General features: G+C 50.9%; 6 protein-coding genes across 6 annotated transcripts; 4 read left to right on the top strand and 2 right to left on the bottom strand.

The window, feature by feature from the left end:
• Positions 1–661: 661 nt before the first annotated feature.
• GGI43DRAFT_295967 (oxysterol-binding protein related protein OSH3) lies at positions 662–4,089 on the bottom strand. The gene is made up of 3 exons (XM_083201448.1): positions 3,803–4,089; positions 3,659–3,735; positions 662–3,594 (listed from the first exon to the last, which is right to left on the bottom strand). The coding sequence occupies exons 1-3, from the start codon at positions 3,836–3,838 to the stop codon at positions 798–800; spliced, it is 2,910 nt and encodes a 969-aa protein (XP_083063473.1). The 5' UTR covers positions 3,839–4,089; the 3' UTR covers positions 662–797.
• A 2,461-nt stretch (positions 4,090–6,550) lies between these two features.
• Positions 6,551–8,943, top strand: GGI43DRAFT_398466 (uncharacterized protein). Its single transcript, XM_083205220.1, has 2 exons — positions 6,551–6,573; positions 6,644–8,943. The coding sequence occupies exon 2, from the start codon at positions 6,647–6,649 to the stop codon at positions 8,465–8,467; it is 1,821 nt and encodes a 606-aa protein (XP_083063474.1). The 5' UTR covers positions 6,551–6,573; positions 6,644–6,646; the 3' UTR covers positions 8,468–8,943.
• A 701-nt stretch (positions 8,944–9,644) lies between these two features.
• Positions 9,645–11,276, top strand: GGI43DRAFT_398468 (acyl-CoA N-acyltransferase). Its single transcript, XM_083205221.1, has 3 exons — positions 9,645–10,144; positions 10,230–10,714; positions 10,786–11,276. Exons 1-3 carry the CDS (start codon positions 10,067–10,069, stop codon positions 10,991–10,993), a joined length of 771 nt encoding a protein of 256 aa, XP_083063475.1. The 5' UTR covers positions 9,645–10,066; the 3' UTR covers positions 10,994–11,276.
• Positions 11,277–11,559: 283 nt separating this feature from the next.
• On the bottom strand, positions 11,560–13,263 carry GGI43DRAFT_381323 (imidazoleglycerol-phosphate synthase; the record flags this gene model as incomplete). Its single annotated transcript, XM_083203111.1, has 2 exons — positions 11,560–13,080; positions 13,141–13,263. The coding sequence occupies 2 exons, from the start codon at positions 13,261–13,263 to the stop codon at positions 11,560–11,562; spliced, it is 1,644 nt and encodes a 547-aa protein (XP_083063476.1).
• A 382-nt stretch (positions 13,264–13,645) lies between these two features.
• GGI43DRAFT_398469 (TFIIIC subunit 6 family protein) lies at positions 13,646–15,518 on the top strand. The gene is made up of 2 exons (XM_083205222.1): positions 13,646–14,031; positions 14,100–15,518. Exons 1-2 carry the CDS (start codon positions 13,861–13,863, stop codon positions 15,387–15,389), a joined length of 1,461 nt encoding a protein of 486 aa, XP_083063477.1. The 5' UTR covers positions 13,646–13,860; the 3' UTR covers positions 15,390–15,518.
• A 3,165-nt stretch (positions 15,519–18,683) lies between these two features.
• Positions 18,684–20,517, top strand: GGI43DRAFT_296113 (uncharacterized protein). Its single transcript, XM_083201449.1, has one exon. It carries the CDS (start codon positions 18,916–18,918, stop codon positions 20,500–20,502), a length of 1,587 nt encoding a protein of 528 aa, XP_083063478.1. The 5' UTR covers positions 18,684–18,915; the 3' UTR covers positions 20,503–20,517.
• The last annotated feature ends 947 nt before the right edge of the window (positions 20,518–21,464 follow it).

Below are 21,464 nucleotides of genomic sequence, written 5' to 3' on the forward strand. Positions count from 1 at the left end.
ATGCGGAAATTTGAATCGTCGTGGCGATCTTGCTCTTGCTTGTCAGCTGGTGCATACTCCACGGAGTGGACAAAAAACACAACCGGCCTGTTACTGTAAACTTGTATGTGATATGTTGCGGTGTTTTCTATCTGCCCCTTTACTCCTCAGCCACAACCTTGCGCCTCCATTAATCTCCCATCGAAGTCTTGGAATAATGCCGGTGAAGCTTTCGTTATCAAAATGAAGTTTCATACGCACTATGGATATAACTTAAAGATAGTACGGGGATAACCGATCAGTTAATCTCTCATTATCTTCCTATCCCATGAAGTGGTGCAAACTAAATTGGCGGGTAGCTTTCAACAACTACAACATCCATGTTGTCTAAAAGTGACGCAACTGATTCTCCGCATCTGCTATCACCAGTATCTACACCTTCTCCTATCTTCCTCGTCGGCTCAAGATCCAGATTGCAATCTGCCAAGAACACAACTCATTGTCTATCCCTGTATCAAGCACTTGTTCTGTCTGATTTCTCCGTAGCCTTATCAACCTGCCTCCGTACATACGTCACATTCACACAGAAATAAAGCAGACAGTGTAGCAATATCGCAAGTCATAAGAGGTCATAATATTCATACTTCATATTCATATCCCATCCCACCCTTTTATAATCTAGTTCTTAAAAATTCCCAGCAGCGAAGAGGGAAGGGGAAAAGGGAAAGCAAGGAGGAAAATAAGCTCATAGTCTTTAAAAGAACCGCTTCTACCGCCATTATTTACCCAAGGAAGCAATAACACTGCCCGAAAAAGCTCTACTCCCCAGGCGCGCTGAAAATCTCTTCGACGCCAGTCCAGGTGCCGCGGGAACGCTCCTCCCAGTAACTCTCCTTGCCAGTCTTGATCCTCCATACTTCCTCTCCTTCTGGAGACTCGTCCGCCTTGACGAACCACTTGGGCTTGTGGACTTCACCTCGCTCCTCCGTGACGCGGCGGCGGGCTCGCTGTGCTTCCTCGAGCTTCACCTTCCAAATCTCGGCTTCGTCTAGGTTACCCTGCTCGGCGAGACGCTGATCAGGACGCAGTCTGCAGTCGGTTGGCGGCAGCTTGCCCTTCTCAATCTCCGTGATTTCGTTCAGCGAAGCAGCAAATGCTGTCATACCGTATGTCTGTGCAGGGTTATCAACCATACCGCCAACGTGCCAAATCTCTTCACCGCCAGATTTTCCTGGGCCAGCTGTCTTGAGTCCTCCTGTCCATGTACCAGTCAACCCACTGCCCGTGTTGCTGCCCTTGGGATCAAAGGTCTCCACATTGACATCTTCGGCTCTTCCGCCAAACATGCCCTTGCTTCTAAACTCAACCGCCGCTTTGTGGCCGGTTGAGTCATTTACGACATTCATCGTCCCGACGGGCTCCACATACTTCTCGCCCATTACAACGTTTCGCAAAAACATGGTAGCAATGTTCCACGAGTACAGCTCATCAGATCCGTCTGGTAGACGGAGCACAACTCTGACACGTCCATCAGTCGTAATCTCGGCACTTTTACCCCAAAACTTCTGACCCGGGGCGGCAGATTGAGAAAGCGACCAACTAGCTGACTCGGCCTGCATGGCCAATTTGACAGGTCGATGCTGAACCTTCTCCACGAGCAATCGGAACCCTCCAGGAATTTCCTTGTTCGAACGCACCAGTTCAAACGTCTCGCCTAGCAGAGGATTAAACGGTTTGCGGATGGCTCGCTCCTTGGCACGACCACTGCTAAACTGTGAGACGGCAAAGGCGGTAACATACAGCAGTCGCTCGGTTACCGATCCACACTTAACAGCTCGATCCAAAAGCTGCGCATATTCCAACTGCTCGGCAATCTTCTGTAGCAAAGAAATCGGTTCGTTTGCAGAAACTGGCATGCTGATGGTACTGAGATCTTTGCCGACATTCTTTCGGACAAACGCAATCAAGCTGGGCGGCAAAACCATGGCAGGCGGTATGCCAGTTCTGCGGGAAACAACGACATCAAGAGGCAGAGGATTAAGACTCTTTGGCTTAGCTGGGAACAGTGCATTGGTGCCCCCATTTTGCACTTCTTCTTCTTCCACGGATGAGATGGATGAGCCATCGTGAGATGAGGCATCATCGCCTTCAGCTTCAGAATCATGCGCTTCATCGTCGCTAGCATTGATCTTTACGACGCTTGCGCCGGCGGCATCTTCCGCGTCAAAGAACTCATCTCCAGTAGAGATTGTATCCAAGCTCAGACGGGAGGCAGCATCAGCTGATTTGGGCACTGGTAATCGACGCCGTTTGCTGTTGTTGATAAGAATGGTAAATTCGCTGACAACGGAGTCCAAATCACCCAGCAGGGCCGCACAGTGATCTTGTATAGACTTTTCTTCCTGTGTCGTTCCCTTGGATCTACGTTTATTCGAATCATCATGATCCTCGGTTGGCGAAAAGTGAGGGTGCAATCCCGGAGGAGTCGATATGGAAGAGCTAGATTTGCGTTTCCAGAATGACTTTCGCTCCGCTCCATCGCCGTTATCTTCAACAGCACTCCCTGACGGGCTCTGGAGATGGTGGGACGATGACGAAGTCGGTCTTGGCAGAGCCGCAACCTCCTTGGTCAAACGGCGCAGTGCATCACGAGTTCCAACCACACGGCTAACCAGTGTCTCGACCTGCTGCCACTCCACCTCTTCATGATGGCCTACATGGTTGCCGGTAGAGGTTTTACTGTTTTGTAGAGTGCGATGATCAACCTGTAAGCCAAGTTTTGGCTGCTGTGGCAAGTTTTCGAGTCCTCTGGCCAATTTACTTGCTTTCTCAAGGGCTCGGGCCCATTCTTGGAATTCTTTATCGTTGGGTGCCTTGAGGTGCCATACTTCTGCGCCCGAATCTATGCTGATTTCCCTTCGCCTCTCATCAGCAGCAATGGCGGCCAAGCTAAGAGGAATAGCACCGCGAAGAGCAGAGGAGTTTCGGTTGTAGTAATATGACAAAGTGCAGGTAGAGTAGTCGAGAGAAAAGTAGCGACGGGCATATCCTTGTCCCTTCTTTCTTCGGCGCTTTGAGAGCGTTCCAACGTGATAATTGGCTGGAGCAGTTGTTTCGGACATGTTGCGGGCATGGCCCTTGCTTGGGTGGCTATGGAAGCTATCCACAGAAGCAGAGGGGTCCGCCTCTTGAGGCGGGCTGGCATGCATCCCCAAGCTGGTCTGGCTAGCATTCGGCATCTGGAGGTTTGGGAGGTGGTTGGCACTCTGAGGGGCGGCGCCGGTGGGATATGTCAGGACAACAAAGGTCGCTGTCTTGGATGTCTGCTTGGAGAATGTGTTGTCAAAGACCAAGCCATACATGCCCGTCTGCCCCAGGGGAACATCGTAGGCCCCCATAGACACCTTGTCCGCCTCGCACTTCCCAAACCATTTTACTGATATAAAGCCTTTGCTGGAGAGAAGCTCTTGGGCTGTGACATCTTTCTTGGCAAATCGACTCGCTTTGCCCTCGTCAACTCCTTGTCCATGGGGTGCATTGGGCTGAAAGTCGTCGCCGGTTGTAGAAGAGAGACCTGTGGCACCGCTGCCCGGGTGCTTGACGATGCCGAAGTTTCTAAATGATTGTATAGTTAGCTATGGTTACAGTCGGCTACATTGGCTGTCTTGTAGCTGCTCACATTGACTTTTTGTGCGGTTGTACGCTCCAAGAGAGAGTGTTCCCCTCCTCGACCTTAACCCATCGCACGATGTAGGACTATGCGATTCTGTCAGCCATTTACAGCTTGTAATATCATCAGGGGAGGATAATTGAGCGGCCTTACCCTGCTGTGGACCTCTAGTCTCTCTATGCCAGCCATTGTTATTGATATGGGTCAAACAGAGGCTCGAGATGTCGGATGTGAAACAGAAGGTCGCGAAACAAGCTGCGTGTTTTAAAGCTCCTGTTCCATTGCAGAAACAGCCCGTTATCGTAGGTTTGCAGTCGGTTTCGTCGGTTACGGAATAGACACAGCTAAGACAAGCTGACGGAGCAAATAAGTGAGATTGTGTGTGGCTGGGAAGTGTCTTCCAAGTTGAGGTTTTGAGAGAGATTGAGCTGGAGCTGGAGCTGGAGACGGTACAGACCACGTTAGCAGTCGGGCTCAACAAGTTGCGGGTAGCTTCGCACTGCGGGTTGCGTCTCTCGGGGGAGCCTTTGGGGGAGCCTACGGGGCTGTGGCTGGGTAGAATGTATATGAGCGAGGAACCGTGCTGTGGGTTCCATCCGGTGGCTGTGGCCGGGGTGTTATTCAGCGCAGGCACAGCAGCTCAGCATCGCCGTAAGCCCGGGCTCTATTTAGTGGCATTCAAATCCATAGGCCTACAAGGCACTCGTATAACACACAAGGGACTTGGCACGGCCGTCAGCATCCATCAAGTAGGGGTCCTCCTGTACTAATAAATGTCCGGCCCTGTCGGCGCGAGGTTGGGAGCAACGGCGACAGGCGGAAAAGCGGACCTGGCAACGGCGGACTGAGGGATCGCGCAAGGCACGGGCAGCGTAGCGGATGCGTCCGAGCCATTTAGCTGGGCGTGACAAATTTCGCTTCCAGAGGCGTCCGCCGCCTCGAGCGCCTTTTTCTTTTCCTTTTGTCATCCGCGCCGACTAGAAACTAGAATAGGGGACTGTTGCGCTTACCAGAAGCTCTGCGTCAGTGGCACCACCGCGGCGTCGACGGGACTCCGAGGCCCAGCCCAGGCTTTGCAATTGACCCTCGGAAACAGCTTAACCTAGAATACTCCACGCCCGAGAAAAATCTTGAATAGGCCGGCATGACCGGAGCCTCGGGCTAGGAGCACGTGAGTGACAGCATCTCTGAAAATAGGATTTGTATTATGTAGCAGTGGTATGTGCCGGATCTTGACTCAAGTAATATCGGCGCTGGTGCCGTCATTCTTGGTCCGAGTCGGACGAGAGAAACACTATGAAGAGAACGGGCGAAGATAATTCGGGAGTAAAAAATTGAATTTGTAGATTATTTCATAGTCTCGGAAAAGAGATAAACCAGGTTTCTGATCGTCATCATGTGCAGCTTTCAATTTTCAAGTAAATTTTGGGGGCTACGGTTTGAAATATCCCCCCCGGACTGTCACTCGCTTGAGTGTTCTAATAAAAGACCGCAAGCGCTTTGACATCACCATTGAATGGTGAGTGCCAAATGGGTCAATGCTAACAGAATGGGTGGGCAGCGCAGCCAATGGCTGATCTGTGCCTGCTCCTCCTCCTCCTACTGCAACTCAACCTCTATCGAGAGGGGTTTGCACTGCTGCCAAGCAATGAGCTTAGATTGGCCTTCTACTGTAAGCTTTGCTTCCCTCAGATCGCCGGTGATTCATCCGCACATGGCGTCCACGTTCCTCTCCAAGCAGCCGTTTAGAATTCTCACCAGTCCTTGAGCCTTATCGATTAGCCCCGCCACTCCGGGTCTTTGTCGGTGCCTTCCTGCGCGTATTGCTCGGCAGGATGGCGCTCGGCGCCCAAATACGAAGTAGCTCCTTTGAAGCGCTTCCCAAACACCGCTGAAGCGCTGAGCCGGCGGGCCGCTAACTCGCCTGAGCACAGGCTTCTGCAGGCCCTGAGCCCAGCGCTTCTATGGAACAATGTGCTTCCCCACATGCGCTGTGGCGCTGTGTCTTGGCTAGGCTGCGCTGGTCGTGTGGCATCTGCAGGCTAAAATGAAAGACGGGTAATGATTCGATGCTTCTCCTTTTCCGCCCAGTGGATAAGTCAGGAATCGAATCGCAACACCCATGAGTCGCTCGCCTCGCTAGCACCATTTCTTCGCTGCTTTCGCATCGTCTCTTTTTCTGCTTGGATTTAACCGTTGGGATTCTTTTTCGTGCCTTGCTTTTGTTTCTCTGTCGTCTGCGGGTTGCTTGGCGGCATCATCGATATCCTCTGCGTGGCCCAGTTTGCCAGCTTCTGCACGGCCCCTCTTCACCTGCCTCCATCGCCATGACCCTGGTCTGATTCCAAAGCCTCATCTTACAGCCCGCCAGCCGTCGAAAATCAATCAAATCCGCCTGGGCCTCTAATTGCTTGGGTACAACGGAGCACCCCGGTCCTCCCACGCCGAAGCCTTAACACGCGCACGCAGTCCCTTCCGCTACTCTCGCTTGTCAACCAAATAATAACTGGACAGTCAAGACGGCGTCATGACGGGGGCATTGAGCAAGCGCCAGCAGGCGCGTAACGAGGCGATTCTACAAGAGCTGGTACATTCCGTGCCGGGCAATGACCAGTGCGCCGACTGCCACGCGCGGAATCCATGTATGCATCTGCGTCTCTCTGTTCACACATCTGGTACAACCACTTGCTAACCACAACTCTGTGTTACAGCCTGGGCATCATGGAGCGTACGATATCCCTCTCTCGATGGGCCTTTGCCGGTTGCCCGCGTCATATCTTGAGATAGTATGTGCTAACCGATGCGATTTACAGCTGGGCGTTTTCCTGTGTATGCGATGCGCGACGATTCACCGAAAACTGGGAACGCACATATCCAAGGTGAAGTCGCTGAGCATGGATTCTTGGACAAACGAACAAGTCGACGTGAGTGAACACTGTTGTTTCTGAATTTGAGCCTGTAAACGTCTTCGATGCTGATTTGATATGGTTAAAGAATATGCGAAAGGTGGGCAACCAGGCTTCTAACAAAATATATAACCCCGAAAACAAGGAGCCGTCGATCCCCATCGATGTGGATGAGGCAGACTCGGCAATGGAGAGATTTATCAGACAAAAATACGTTAATACTGCCTCTGGTCAGGGTGGGAAGCTCAAGAAACCGCAGCTAGATGAAGGCACTCCGCCACCGCTCCCACCCAAGAATTCCAAGTTTGGGTTTAGGTCGGCCTCGTCAATATTCCCACTATCTTCCCGGGCGAAGAAGGAGGCCAAGGCGGCCGCTGCGCAGGAGCTTGCGAATTCCGGCCATTCAGGCCATTCATCGAACCATGCAAACAAGCAATCGAAAGTCTTTGGAGCCGCCGTGGATTACGGCCAGGGTGATACGGATAAGAAGCTTGCGAGACTACGAGATATGGGTTTCCAGGACGATCATCGAAACGCAACTATTCTGAGAGGAGTGAACGGCAACTTGGAGCGCGCTGTTGAGGCGCTCGTTCGTCTCGGCGAGGGTGATGGACAATCACCGGGACCCGTCCCACCAGCAGCTGAGCGAACATTGCGAACTTCAAGGTCATTGACGCCCGTGGGTTCGAACCCTGTAGGCCTCAACCTAGGCTTAAGTGTACCGCACAAGGACGCGACTCCAGAACGACCGACGACGGCAACGGCAGCGTCCACGAACCCCTTCGATATCTTCCCCCCCGCCCAGCCAGCGACAGCCCATTCTACTGGAACGCTTCAAACCAACAACCCTTTCATAACTTCAACGAATCCCTACGGAGCTCCATCGCAGCAGGCCAACCTTGTCACCCAAGCGTTCGGGAATATGTCCTTGTCTCCAGCAGCTCAGTCTCTGTTCCCTCATCACACTGGCGGAGTGATCTCGCCGCAGCAGCATCAACAGTACTCGGTGTATCAGCCACAGCAAGCTGCTCAGTCAATTCCTCAACAATACCAGAATCTGGGCTTCCAAAGCAGCATGACGTACCCTCAGCCTGCTGCGCAACCCCTGGCTCCTCAGCAAACGGGCTATAATCCGTTTTTCACGCAGCCCCAGCCCGCATTCCAGCAACAGCAGCTGCAGCAGTCGCAGCAGCAACAACAACCACAGCAGCCGCCTCAGCAAAATCTGTCATTAAATACTAGTCAGGCTGCAGCATATGGGAATAATCCTTTCACACGATCTCCGACCAGGATATCCTCTCCCTCTCTCACACAGATCCCGGAGCAGTCTCTGCCTACTATGTTCCAGAGCCCCATGCCACTTCAGCCTCATTTGACTGGGACAAACCCCTTTTTGAACAATGGCGTGCAGTACCAGCAACAGTACCAGCAGCAGCAGCAGCAGCCGCAGCAGCAGCCGCAGCAACCTCAATTCTTTGGACAGCAGCAACAGCAACCTCAGTTCTTTGGACAGCAACAGCAACAATACTACCAGCCTCAGCGCCAAGACAAAGCATCTATCCTGGCTCTATATGGCCAACAGCAGGCAGCACGCCCTACGGCCTCTGAGCCTAATATGCACGCACAACCACCAGCCATCCCGGAAGATAGGGTCATGCCAGCTCAGCCAATGCAGCCTATGCAGTCTATGCAACCCGTGGCGGCTCCGGTACAGTCACCTTTGGCCACGCAGCCCACTGCGGGTAACAATAACCCATTCATGAAGAGTGGACCTGCGGCGGCAGCCCCAGACCCTTTTGCCACAGATCGGAAGATCAGCAGGGAAAGCATGAACTTGGGGATGGACCTGGCATGGACAAACGGGCGACACAGCCCTGATGCCTTTGCAAGCCTTAGTGCGAGATATGGTTGAGTAAGAGGAAGAGCTGAAGATAATTTGTGAATTTTGCTTTGCCTTGCTTTTGTTTTTGCTTTTGTTTTTTCCCTATTTAAATCAGGCGCATATGCCAAAGCAATGGGCTTGGCACATTTGTTTATTGTATATGCTTTGTGACGATTGGGCTTCAAAGGGTCATGAAAATCTATACCTGATAAGTCGTTTGGGTAGCGAGATGGATGGTCAAAGAGCCCATCTGCTTTGGTAGGATGTAACTAGTGGTCATAGCATACATGAGGATGTACATTTGCGGACGATATAGGAGTCTGTAAATGTAGATATTTTACCCTTTTTAATTTTGTATCTCTTTCTGATTTGGAATCTCTTGTTGATGCATTTGATGAGCGAGACAACCACTCGTACTGTCTTATAACACCACTGGCTATATTACGTTGCTGGCAAACGTATTACTTTTGTCTAAGACTGAAGCTTGTCTACATCTCTAGAATCACGTAAGTTCTACCCAATTGCGTAAGAAACAGAGGCAAAGATATAGTCAGATGGCAGTAATGAGGTCCCGCCAAGGGCAAGATTCGCGTTTTGCCTCACACCGATGAGTTTCAACTAGACGCAATTTGTCAAGGCTTGCAGTCACTAGCTCTTGTCTCTAGCCTCCCTCTAAGCACGAAGAGCTAAAGCAAGTCCAGGGCTAACAGCTAACGCCCCCTGTGGTTCAGGTAATTAATCCTACAGCACACCAGCGTCGAATACGGGAGTATGTCTGCCGTCTGTAAGCACTTTGATGCAAACAATGCACGCTCTCTGCATAACACACTGAGCATTCATCAACCAGCCCCCTATATTGCCAAATACGAATCACTGCATACGAGTAATATAGCCGGGCGAGGGCCTGGCAGCGCAGCATTTCGTCATCTCCGCCTGTCAAAGCGGAAGCTCGGTGCCACAGCCAGCAGCAAACACTGTAGTACTGTCGCACTGTATTATACACGCAGCCTGTGCAGCCTGAGACAGTGTGCACAGGCCCAAGGAGTGCATCAGAGCGGCCCAACATGTGGGCTTGGCGACCCGGATGATTGGCACCGAAAGCGCCGCTGAACCGCTGTAAGCGGGCTGCTAATTAATGCTCCAGGAGCGTCCAGTCAGCAGCAGAAAGGGTGCCACACAGGGCCTGTTAAAGTTCGCAGCGCACGCACTTCCTCTCCTCTCCTCCGCTTTTTTTCTCTTCTTTTCTTCTTCCCACTCCAAAGTCAAATTTCCGCTACACCAACCGCATCGAAATATTTTCGACAAGACGCCCGTTCGAGACATCCACTCAACGAGAACAAAAGAATTGTGAATACGATCTGTCAAGCATCTCTTAAAGCTACAAATACCACACATTCCAAATCGATTCTTCGATCAAGGTCAAATTGAACGCACCGCTGCGCTGCAACACCACCGCACCAACTTTCGCCACCCTCGGTCGACCTAGCTCTCAGCTCGGTATCTCTCCAGCAACTTCCAACTACCAGATTTCCCAGCAGTCACCGTGGAACTCCATTGCAATGGCGCCAATGAGTAATCAAAGTATAAATTACAGTAGTAATTATGGCGAGGACTTGACTGCCCGTGTCAATGTCCTTGCCTCCTGCTACGTCGTGGACTCTGCCGCGAACCTCAAGGGCCTCCACTACTGCACTACGGGGGTCACAGGTACGTCCTCGCTCTATAGCTTCAAGAGATTCTTCTTCTTCTATATGTCATTTATACTAATCTTCTTTCTTTGCCATCTCTACAGGGGCCGAGTGGTATTCCTGAGGTCCCTTCCTCAGGCCTACCCTCTCCTCCTTCAAGTCCCCCCCTCGCCGCACTAACCTCGTCCAACGAGCTCGCCCTTCTTCCTAAGCAGAAGAAGCGAGACATTCCAGGCCGCCGCCTGGAGCGACGAGGGGGGGCAGCACTCATGATCAGGGAAGAATGTGAGAGATTCTTCTGTGAGACCATGAAGACCGTGTTCCTTGGTGAGAGGAACCTGTCTATTCATGGCTCCGGCTTGACAGGTGCTTATTTGCAATCGCCGCCACCAGACAACCACCTCGCAGATCCATTCAACCAGGGCCCGGACGACGTTCCGGCTGGCCCGCGGATCGAGGCCTGGATGGAAGTCTGGGACTACGCCGGCGGATCGAGCTTCCGCGCCTTTGTAGCAGACGATGGAAATGAGAAATCACTTTTCATCTTCTTCGACACTGAAGGCGTGCTAGGAAGAGACTTGAAAAAGGCGTAAGCATATACCTCTCCCATTGCTTATCATCAAATAGATATCTGAATGCTAACAATATATCTCTATATAGTCTTATGGCGCTCATCGAACTTGCTGATGGTCCTCTGGCTTGCAGCCAGATCGTCACATGTCTTGATCGCCGCATGCCTGCGGAAAATGCTCGCGACTTAATCAAGAGCCTTCAATGGGTTGGCTTCGACATGGCCACGCTGGATCACTGGGCGCACGACCTGGACGTGACCAGCAGCCAGTGGATCTTCATGGGTATGGAGCTCTAGACTCCTGAACCCAATTGCTTCTTCGATTTTTTTCTTCTTCGTTCTTTTTTCTGCGCATTTGTCATTGAGAATATGCATATTGCCTTGATTTGGAACCAGATTGATTTTATTTGCGATCAGTTTATTTGTTGTTTGATTGTGTTGTTTGTGCTGATTGTGTATGACCAGCAAAGGGGCCAAACGGCGTTGGTAGTGATTCCGCTTTTTTCATTCTATGAAACTAGAACGGCATCATACTCCTCAAAGGTTTTTCTTGTTAGTTGGCGCTGTTGGTATTTTTTTTGCTGTTAGTCATTGTTGTTTTTGGTGCAAGCTGCTTCTGAAAAGTGTCGACATTTTGTTTTTCTGCATTTGGACTCACGGCTCAAGAGGATTAGACTGTACGGAGTACTCCGGACGGGTTTAGGCCAAGCAGTTATTCAGGTAGTTGCCAGTGACGGCTTGAGAATGGAATATTTTTCAAGCTTTTAATATATTTTTGAAGCATAAATCGTCATTAACATACATGTAACATACATCTTGTGAATATTCTATAACAACTTTTTTCTCTCCGGGGCCATCTCTAATCATAGGTCTCCCTCGAATTGTCGTACCACCAAACCCTTCTCCTGTAAGAAATCCTTGACCTGTTTTACAGTGTACTCTCCTCTGTGGAACATGCCCGCACCAAGAGCGGCATCCGTAGTAGTCTTCTCATACACTTCCTCAAAGTGGCCCGGGTTACCAGCACCGCTAGACGCAATGACGGGAATCTTGACGGCCTTCTTCACCTGCTCGATGAGCTCCAGGTCGAAACCGCTGTTGGTGCCGTCCTTGTCGATGCAGTTGAGCAGGATCTCGCCGGCGCCCATGGCCTCGACGGCCTGTGTGAGCTCCACGACGTCCATGTCGCGAGTTTCGCGGCCGCCCTTGATGGTACAGGCGTACCAGCAGAAGGCCTCGCCCTTGGGGCCGGGGAACTTGGTGTTGACAATGGCGTGGCGGGTGGCATCGAGCTTAGGGACGTATACGCGCTTGGGGTCTACGCTGACAACGACGGCTTGTCTGCCATAGGCGCGAGAGATTTGCTCAATGGCCGTGTTGCCAAAGAGCTTCTTGCCAAGGGAGTAGTACTCCTCGGCAGCTAGTACGGCATCGGATCCGATAGAGACCTTGTCGGCGCCAGATTTGAAGTACATGGTGGCAATGTCCAGGGCTGAGACCTTGGTGCCATCGGTGTCCACGGTGTCGCGGATACCACCACCGATGGTGAGGGGTACGAAGACAGTCTGTGAGGTCTGTCGGAGAACTTCCAGCATGGGAAGATCGGCGAGAGGGCAGTCGCGGAAGGAGGTAATGTTGAGGAAGGTAACTTCATCGGCGCCGGATTCGTAGTACTTCTTGGCCATCTCAACGGGCTTGCCCAAGTTTCGGACATTGCGGTCATCTCCCTTTTCACGGACATCGTACTGGTCACCTTTTGTGACAACAAGATCTCCCTGATCATTGGTTCGGACGTCAAGACAGGCAATGAGTCGGCGAGTGAGGCCGTCCTTGAGCTCGGTTGACGCCGCGCCGGATGGCAGATCGGCTCCGAGATTTTGCGCTCCAGAACCGGTCAAGAAGGCACGAATTGTTCGGAGACCAGCAACGCCTGACTTCTCTGGGTGGAATTGGGTGGCATAGATGTTGCCTTTTGCAATGGCGCCGACAAAAGTCTCGTTTCCGTAGGTTCCCGTTGCAACTGTCCAACCTGCAGCTTCGAAGTCGGCCTTGTTGTAAGGGGACTTGTAAGAGTGGACATAGTAGTATTTTGAGTCTGGGCTCAGGTCGTACATGACCTTACCTCCAGTGTTGGCGTTGTTCCATCCAATGTGTGGTACTGATTTGTCAGAGTCATCAAACTTTGTGAGTGTAGAAGGAATCACGCCGAGTCCGGGAACCTCAGGATCCTCTACTGAACCCTCAAAGAGGGCTTGGAGGCCAACACAGATGCCCATAAATGGTTTACCGGCTTCAATGTGCTTTTTAATGGCAGGCAAATAGCCGGCCTGGCCAAGCTGGGTCATACAGTGGCCGAAGTGGCCGACGCCAGGCAGAATGAGTTTCTGTCAGGATAGGTGAGTAAGCGGCCCAATATCTGAGACTGATTAAAGGGCCATCCAAACCTCTGCTCTGGGCACATCTTCGGGAGATCTGATCCAGTCAACCTCGTAGCCCAGCTTCTCAATGGCATTAACTAGACTGCGGATATTGCCGGCAACGTAATCCAGGAGGTGAACCGTGGGCATCTTGCCCGCTGCTGTTTGCAAAAATGTACCGCGGGGTTGTGAGAGCAAGTGAGATGCGAACAGGCGAAAGGCTCAGCCCCGTTGATTCGTATACGCTGAATAAGTTACCGCGCGGAACTGGAGTTGAGGCTCTGAGATTGGCGATATTTGTAGTAGCGGAACTCCCCCTTGCAATTTGTGAGTCAAAGAGGAATCTGGGTCGAAGAGTCAATCACGATGGAGAGAGTCTCGAATTTCTTATCGTAGCCCTGATAACGGCAGTCAACTGCGATAGCGGGGCCTAGTCTTGATCAGTCGCACGCTAAGCCAGAAATGGCCAGCGCAGGGTCGTATTGGACTTGTCAAGAGCTTCTGCTCATAGCGACTGCATTTTGCACGTTCGGCCCCGCCAAAGCTATTCCTGCATCTGCTACGCTCTTTTCGCTCTACGTAATGGCGGCTTTAGCTTCAAGCTCAGTCTGATTCTCGCGTTTCGCGTTTGTCAATTGAAGCTAGAAGTCGGACGAGAAACTTTTTTCAATCTACTTAATATCAATCGCGATATCGTATTCCATTACCAGCCGTGCTTGTCTTTGGGAAGGGAACGCTGTATCCACCATGGCAGCCGCAGCGTCAACCTCAGCCCCAGAGCCATTGGCAGCAAAAGCAACAGTGTCTCCATGGCTGGACGATGAACCTGGAGCTTTGCATGTCGATAAAGTCTTGGAACAGGTATCACAGGATGATCAGGACGAGTGGGAATACGAATACTCCACGACTGAGACAGAAGTAAGGTCTACATACTGCTACGCCATGAAGACTTCACATTTTGAATGCTAAATCATTCTACTCTTTAGGTCTACTATTTAACGCTTGATCTATCATACCCAGAGTTTAAAGAGCGCCCAGCAAAGGCCCATCATCACAGCCGTGGAGGATATTACAAAAACTGGTCAGACCAGTACGCTGATAACAATAACGCAGACGTTAAGAACGACAACCATGTTGTTGGTCCACACGAACCGGGTAATAATGAGGATAACAATGACGAAGACGACAGACAGGGTAATCAAGAGGCTCCTGAACCGGAAGAAGAAATTCTAGAAGAAGATGCACCAGGGGAAGAGGAGGAAAATGAAGAAGACGCGAATATAGACCCTCGTCTAAGAGCGATTAGCAACCCTACTAAAACGGCGAAACCAGCCAAGAAGGACAAAGGGAAAGGGAAAGAGAGGGAAGATACGGCTATGAAAGAGACGGCTGAACCAATAACAGACGATAAAGTCTCCAGCGAACCTCTGGAAGAGATCCAGATATTGGAACTCCACTCTCGCAATCCGATTATATCCTACAGAGGCCGAGTGTTTGAGGGCCAATGGGCAGAAGTAATTGGCACAGAAGCAATCTTGGCAGATCGTGAGGCCAAAGATGCCGTCCAGCTACCGGCTCTTCGTCATCTTCCTGGCGGCGTGGATATCCTGGGAGCTAGCTCCTCACGCATCCTAACTACTGAAAAGACTCTAAAACCCAAGGTGGCACAAGAGGATTCGTTAAAGGCCATTCGTGAGGAGTGGAATATTCGCATACCTCCTGGAAAAGATAGAACTGGAGAGAGGGCTCAACAGCTGCGTTTCCTAGAGAATCTTATCGCACTCAAGAAGAAAAGGGGGGACGAAGATGAAGTTACCGTTTATGCGATGGATGGCGCTGGAAAAGATTTTGATGACAGAAAGGGGCCTGATTTCAAACCCCGCAGAAAAAAGCCCAGTCTTGGTGTGGAACAAAGTAATGGTGCTAGCCAGAGTGACAGAGGGGAACGCCGATATACAAGACGGAGCCAGGGCCGCCGAGGAGGCAGACGAAGGAGAGCTTCTGCTATCAGAGGTATGGCAGCAACAGACAGGGGTATTATCCCAACTCCTGACTCAACTACGCTATCTACACCCACGCCGAGCCACTGGGATGAACTTTTGGGAATACAGGGCGACGAAGATGATAATAATAATGACAGCCTCAGTGACATCGATGAAGACAGCGATGCACCTGCAAGAATGCGTACTGGCTTTGATGACGAAGATGAAGATGATGACGAAGATGAGGATGAGGACGAGGACGAAGACGACGGAGATGTGATAATGCTTGGCTAGGGTTGATACACGGAGCATCTCTTTCCCCACGCTAACAGAGTCTGAATAGGCTCGTGATATACTCTATTCATGGATGGAAAATAACGCAAGAATCACCACATCTTCGCAAAAAAAAAAAAAAAAAAAAAAAAAAGTATGTAATTGAATTCGATGGTGATTATGAGTTAATATCATGGTTGTATATCCCTTGCTAGCTAAATTTCGCACTCTTAACCATCTAAAGGCCTAATATTGCTGCCGTTCAAGGATTGGGATTGTCCGATTATCTTCAAAGGAGCTGATTTTGCCGACGACCAAGCTTTTGTTGACTTGGCTATTGCCTTTTCTCTGGCAAATCGGGATACCATCACTTGACACGCCGCACTCTCAGTGGCTACGGATAATAGTCAAGCAAGAAACAACGGTAGCGATCTAATAGATGGCGAGTGCATGGCTAGCACTTCAAGGTGGGCTCGATATAGCAAACTGGTGCTGTCTGTGCAGTCGCCGTTATCGCTTTTCTCACCCTTCGCTTCCGGGTAAATACGTTTGAGAGTCATGTGTGACAGTAAGCGAGTTGAAGATAGCCTTGCATAATAAACAGCTCAATCGTGACGGGGCAGCGCTGGCCATTGGACAATACCATGTGGTGGTCTAGACAAAAGTGGTTTGCTAATGAGCTCTTGACTACTGCAGGGCTGGAAGTTTTTAGAACACAACGGCAGCGGGACGATCTCTTGGCGTTGAATATCAAGGGTTCACGGGATTAATATATTAGGCGAGGCTAGTAATGCACATGGTTGGCGCCTTGTTGTTCTATGTGCCAGCCGGCTATCATCCAGATGATGTCCATCTGCCGCATGCTTATGGGACACGCTGCCATTGGCCAGATCCAAAAATGCGTGGTAGGGTGAGGGAAACGTCTGAATCGTGGAATTGAAACACAGGCCCAGATGCTATCCACGATTGTAGTTTTAAACCTGGCATGGTTTATGACCACGATCAACGCAGATCCAGTCTAAATATGCAATTCTGCCCCATGGTCGAAGTACTGAGACTTTGATCATCTTTGTGTATAGCCAAAAAGAGAACCCTGGGAGGATCGTACTAGCGCATACTAGCTTACGAGTACGATGTAGTCTATAGGGCTAAGTGTAGCATCCATCTTCATATCTGGTCTGGACTTCAGTCCCAACTCATGAGCGGGCGGGATTGAACTTGGGTTGGTATATGTACAATCTAACCAGTAGATGGAAATAGTAATTACCACTACTAGATACTACTATGGTCCGCGGCAATGAGTCTATAAACAGCCGAGGCTGAGCAAGGCCACGCAACAGTAAGCATGCCGTTTACACGTAAACGCTAGGCCTAGGCGGCATGTGAACTAAGGTTTCTGGCTGCATATACGGATACAGGTACCTGAGCTTATACTGTAGTAAAATTGGTGAGAAGGTCGGGATTAAGAAATGGCGTCCGTGACAAAAGAACAGAAAAAATACCAATTGAAGTAGGCGCATCAGTAACCAGCGAAATGCCTCAATGGAGCTGTTAGTGATAGCACTCGCTGTCATATGTCTGATGTGATTGAATGGAATTGCCCGTCATCGGAGTCGCGGTGCCTGTTTCTCTTTAGCCTTCACGCCCTCCCTGTGATTCATGCACGAATGACGTACCCATCCGCTTTAGATTTCTGGGAGTATTACATGATGTGGTGAAGGCGGACGCTCTGATGGTAACGTGGAAGCGCCGGATGAGGCCGAGGAATGTGCGAATTGGCCCGGCTGGAATGGAGATTTCAAGGAACGGATGCACTGAGAGCAAAGACAGGCACAGACAGGCAAAAGAGCAGTAATGCCGAATACTAATCATAAATCAACGGATATGATGTACGTTCACGGCAAATCATTCCATGCGTTTGATCGAATGACCAGTTACGTCGCATCTGTTTATAGGGTAAGGTAGCCGACAAACTACGTGTACTGCAGTAGTTAATATGACGAACCTTCTGGGGACGACTTAGAGCACTGTAGGCTCTCGGGGGGGAGTCCGGCTAGCGGGGAGAGTTCATGTAGAAGTGGGGGCTGCGGGAGTGGGCGACAATGTGAAGCAGAAGCGGAAACTCGCAAAGTGTCGGGAGGAGCGAGAACAAGCCTTTTAGCTGATTCGGATTTCATGCGGCCAGTGAAGCCAAAGGCGTCGACGTACGTATGCAAAGAAGCACTACCTACGTATGTTTTGTGTGCAGCCTACTGTGTTTGGCTCCTGCTTGGCTCCTGTTTGGTTTGCCGTACTAGCAGCAGTCGAACTCGTCCCAGCGCATTCTAGACTGCCAAGTAGTACCGCTACTTGGAGGCGCAGATGCCAAAGTGCTTACTTGAGGTGAGTAAGGAAGCAGAAGGAGGGCAGTCGTGGCGCCGATGCATGCGGGTCTTTGCGATTCGAAGGGCGGAGTGATTGGTCTCAGAAGGGGGCAGGCGCGGCACCCTAGCCTTGGCTTCCTGTCAGGGCGGCTCAGCCGGACAGTCCTTGCAGAGTTTTGAGGGTCCACGCGCTTCGTACTCGGACTCAGGCGCTGGGCTTGGGCGGTCAGGCATCGCTGAGAGGTAGCGGTACAACGCCTGCAGCTGCAGCGTATTGGTTCTAGCGCCCCAAGGCTCCGAGCGATGCCGAGTCCACTAAAACAGGCGCCTGGAGCCAACCACGTCGCCGCGTGGCACACGATTCGCACATGCAGCCAGTGCTGGCCAAGTAACTCTACCTCTGGCTGTTCTCTGGAACGCCCTGATTCTGTTCTCATTACTCGTACAGGTACGCTGGCCGGTGCCGGTGGAGGAGCGGGCCACCTGCCGCCCAAATGCCTGCATGTACCTGGACTCTGGCGGCCAGAAGTACCGCGACCTTGTAACAGCCACACCCTCAGCCAAACCACATCTCTTGCAATCTTGACAGCCGGGCCTCTTTTGACTTTTTAACTCTTCTTTGTTTGTATCTCCTCGATTTCATATTTTACCTCGACTCCCCCACCTCCACTGTGATCTCGCTTGCGAATAGCTCGACCATGTCGCCAGGGGCGCCGTGATAAGCCTTTTCCGCAGCGACTCTTTTCTCCTTTGTGATGCACTTATAATACCTAATACGCCTTACATTCCTCATCCTCCTCGTTCGGGTCTTAGATCTGCTCCGAGCCCCAGCCTCACCCGGATTTCCCGCTTCCCCCGGAACTCTGACCTCTCAACATCAGCCGTTCGTTCTTTGCTTGCGATCGCAGCCTGTCAGGCTCTGCTGAACGATTATTCCTAACTCTGCGCTATACGAACAAGACGCCTGAACGTCACCCTTGATGCGCAGCCTTGCCAGATCCGTCGCCACTCTGCATCTTTAGCCATCCCGCCTCACCCTTTCAGCTGGGAATACCGGATCTCCCTCGATTGGACCTGGAATACCATTTACCAACACATCTACCGATATAATATTACATTTCTTCATCTAACTCGCAAAATTATTCTCCCGTCGCTGCCGATCGTTCTCGGGCACCGAAGCCGCCATGTATTGGGTGCGACGGTTCACCATCCTGACGGTGCCACTGCTGTTAATTATCTTTGTGGCCACCTACCTTCCCGTTTTCCTCGATCCAACAAGTAGAGGACCTGAGAGCCGCGCTCGTGATCGACTATGGGTCAGCAGCAGCCCCTACTTCTGGGATCGTCAAGCGTGCCGATGGATAAGCTTGTGTGGCCTGCACCACCTGCGAAGGGACCCTGCCGTGCTCCCGCCCATCTTCGACGAAGAAGACCCTGCAGACGAGCTGAGAGTAGAGCTGCGAAAACGCATGGACGTTACTTGGGAGGAAGATGCCGAACTTAACGGCTTAGGAAGCCGGAGTGCCAAGAGGGACTTGAAGAGAAATCCGCAGGAGCGTCGAAAGATTCTCAAGGAAGTTCCCCAATATGTTCTCGATCATGCCCCGTTGGTGCACCTCTACTCTGGCGAGCAGTTTTGGCCCTCAGACATTCGCGAGCATATTCAACACATGATTGTCACGGTCGACCACAAGCGTCTGAATACGACCCAGAATGTGACGCTACATAACTTGCAGAGCCTTAACCGCTTCGATAATCGTATGGTCGCTCTTCACAGCCTGGAGGACGTTGAATCTCGCCCCAAGTGGCTTCACAGCCATGATAACCTGCCAAACCCCTTTGACGACCCCGATGCTTCCACGCCACCTCCTCATGGAAACAGTGGGAAGCCACATAGCGAGCCCGACACTTGGTTCGATACAGACAAGAAGCACCCTGTCCATCGTATCTCTGATCCTCGAAACAAAAACAAACCCGCATATGCCCCCACACCTAGTCCCGGCAAAGAACAGCAACGAATAATTCCGCGCGGCCATAAGCCAGATTCCGATGGCTATTCTAAAGCGCCGGCTACTCTCGTTCTGGTGGACAAAGGCTCGGGCATTGTTGACGCTTTCTGGTTTTTCTTTTACAGCTATAATCTAGGGCAAACTGTGCTTGGCCTACGATTCGGAAACCATGTGGGTGACTGGGAGCATTGTATGGTGCGCTTCCAGAATGGAGAACCCCGCGGCATCTTCTTTTCCGAGCATGAAGGCGGCCAAGCTTACGCATGGTCGGCCATTGAAAAGCGTGGCGTGAGACCTGTCATATACTCGGCTGTTGGCTCCCATGCCATGTATGCTCTGCCCGGTCCTCACCCTTACGTTTTGCCCTTCAAAATGCTAAAAGACGTTACGGACAAGGGTCCCCTATGGGATCCTGCGCTTAATAACTATGCTTATTTCTACGACTACACTCTCGAGAACCCTGAAGATACCATCGAGCATGAGGACAGCATTGGAGCGAAAGGACTGACGCATGACACCCACAGTTTCACCCCCGCCGCGTCCAATCCGGATGCGCCGACTACGTGGCTGCACTACCAGGGCCGCTGGGGTGATGAGACTTACACTCTAGCCGACCCTCGCCAATGGCGCCTCTTTGGCCAGTACCACTATGTTACAGGGCCCAGTGGACCTAAATTCAAGAACCTCGAGCGGCAAACGCTTTGCCCGGCGAGATCTTGCCGTCTACTATATGAGATCGACCCCAAGGGCACTTGGTACTAAGCACCGGATAGACTCACACATGCATGTTAATTATATGCATGATGGTAGTCTTATTTCCTTACTCGATTTCCCCCCTTTTTTTTTTTCACTTTTCGTTACATCTTTTTGGACAATTCGCCTAGTGGTTAGATGAATGTATACCCGGGGAAAGATGGGCAGTTGATACCCAAATGGAGACAAATCGTACGAGTTGGCCTGAAGATTTTCCGAGAGCCACTTGGGAGACGATGTGTTTAAAGGGCGTTTCCAGACGGTGGTGAGAACATAGTGGCGTTGTCTGATTTTCCTATTACAGCTACCCCCTTTCATTTTCATATCTCCTTTTTCTCTTCTGGATATGGTGTTGATTTTGCATATTTGAGTTGTCCACGTTGACAAATGCTGGTCCTGATGAGTACCCATTTAGGCCTCATCACGCTCCTCGCAGATGAATTGATGACTTCCCCCTCGCACCCCCTCCTTGTATTTAGTTTGGTGTTTTGAGTGTGAAGGAGTTTGCTTGAGCATTTTCAAGGGTCATCGTTTGGCCTTTTGATACCCGATCCCGATCCCGATCCCGCTGCCATTCCTCACAAATGTACATATACATACACACACATGTATCTATACCATACCTGTCATCACTTATCATGTGTCACATTTATCACCGCAACATAGAAACCTGCTTTACTCTGCTCTGTTTGTTACTGCTATTTGGTTTACCGACATAGACTGTGCTATTTAACATATAATTTACTTGATACTTGTGCATCAAGAAATAAAATGAAAATTAAATTTAAATAAACTAAAAACCTCTAGTGTGTGTGCTTGGCTGTGATGTGGTGTAGTATTGAATGTGTCTCGTGGGGTAAGTCATATGGCCACCCTCTTCTCAGCATACCTGACGAATGAAAAGTGGCTTTATGTGGTATTCTTTTTTGAATCACGCGCGTTAGAATGAATTTTCCACATTTGGGATGTGA

This window comes from Trichoderma evansii, assembly GCF_050947405.1.
Source record: "Trichoderma evansii strain SZMC 28006 chromosome Unknown GGI43scaffold_4, whole genome shotgun sequence".
Classification (NCBI taxonomy): Eukaryota; Fungi; Ascomycota; class Sordariomycetes; order Hypocreales; family Hypocreaceae; genus Trichoderma; species Trichoderma evansii.

Excerpts from the sequence above, each read along its gene's own strand:
- GGI43DRAFT_296113 (XM_083201449.1), top strand. The coding sequence starts at position 18,916 with ATGTATTGGGTGCGACGGTTCACCATCCTGACGGTGCCACTGCTGTTA.
- GGI43DRAFT_398466 (XM_083205220.1), top strand. The coding sequence starts at position 6,647 with ATGCGAAAGGTGGGCAACCAGGCTTCTAACAAAATATATAACCCCGAA.
- GGI43DRAFT_398469 (XM_083205222.1), top strand. The coding sequence starts at position 13,861 with ATGGCAGCCGCAGCGTCAACCTCAGCCCCAGAGCCATTGGCAGCAAAA. Across the intron at positions 14,032-14,099 it reads ACTCCACGACTGAGACAGAA|GTCTACTATTTAACGCTTGA; the intron begins GTAAGGTCTACA and ends TCTACTCTTTAG.
- GGI43DRAFT_398468 (XM_083205221.1), top strand. The coding sequence starts at position 10,067 with ATGTCCTTGCCTCCTGCTACGTCGTGGACTCTGCCGCGAACCTCAAGG. Across the intron at positions 10,145-10,229 it reads CTGCACTACGGGGGTCACAG|GGGCCGAGTGGTATTCCTGA; the intron begins GTACGTCCTCGC and ends CCATCTCTACAG. Across the intron at positions 10,715-10,785 it reads GGAAGAGACTTGAAAAAGGC|TCTTATGGCGCTCATCGAAC; the intron begins GTAAGCATATAC and ends ATCTCTATATAG.
- GGI43DRAFT_295967 (XM_083201448.1), bottom strand. The coding sequence starts at position 3,838 with ATGGCTGGCATAGAGAGACTAGAGGTCCACAGCAGG. Across the intron at positions 3,736-3,802 it reads GACTAGAGGTCCACAGCAGG|TCCTACATCGTGCGATGGGT; the intron begins GTAAGGCCGCTC and ends AGAATCGCATAG. Across the intron at positions 3,595-3,658 it reads CAACCGCACAAAAAGTCAAT|AAACTTCGGCATCGTCAAGC; the intron begins GTGAGCAGCTAC and ends ACAATCATTTAG.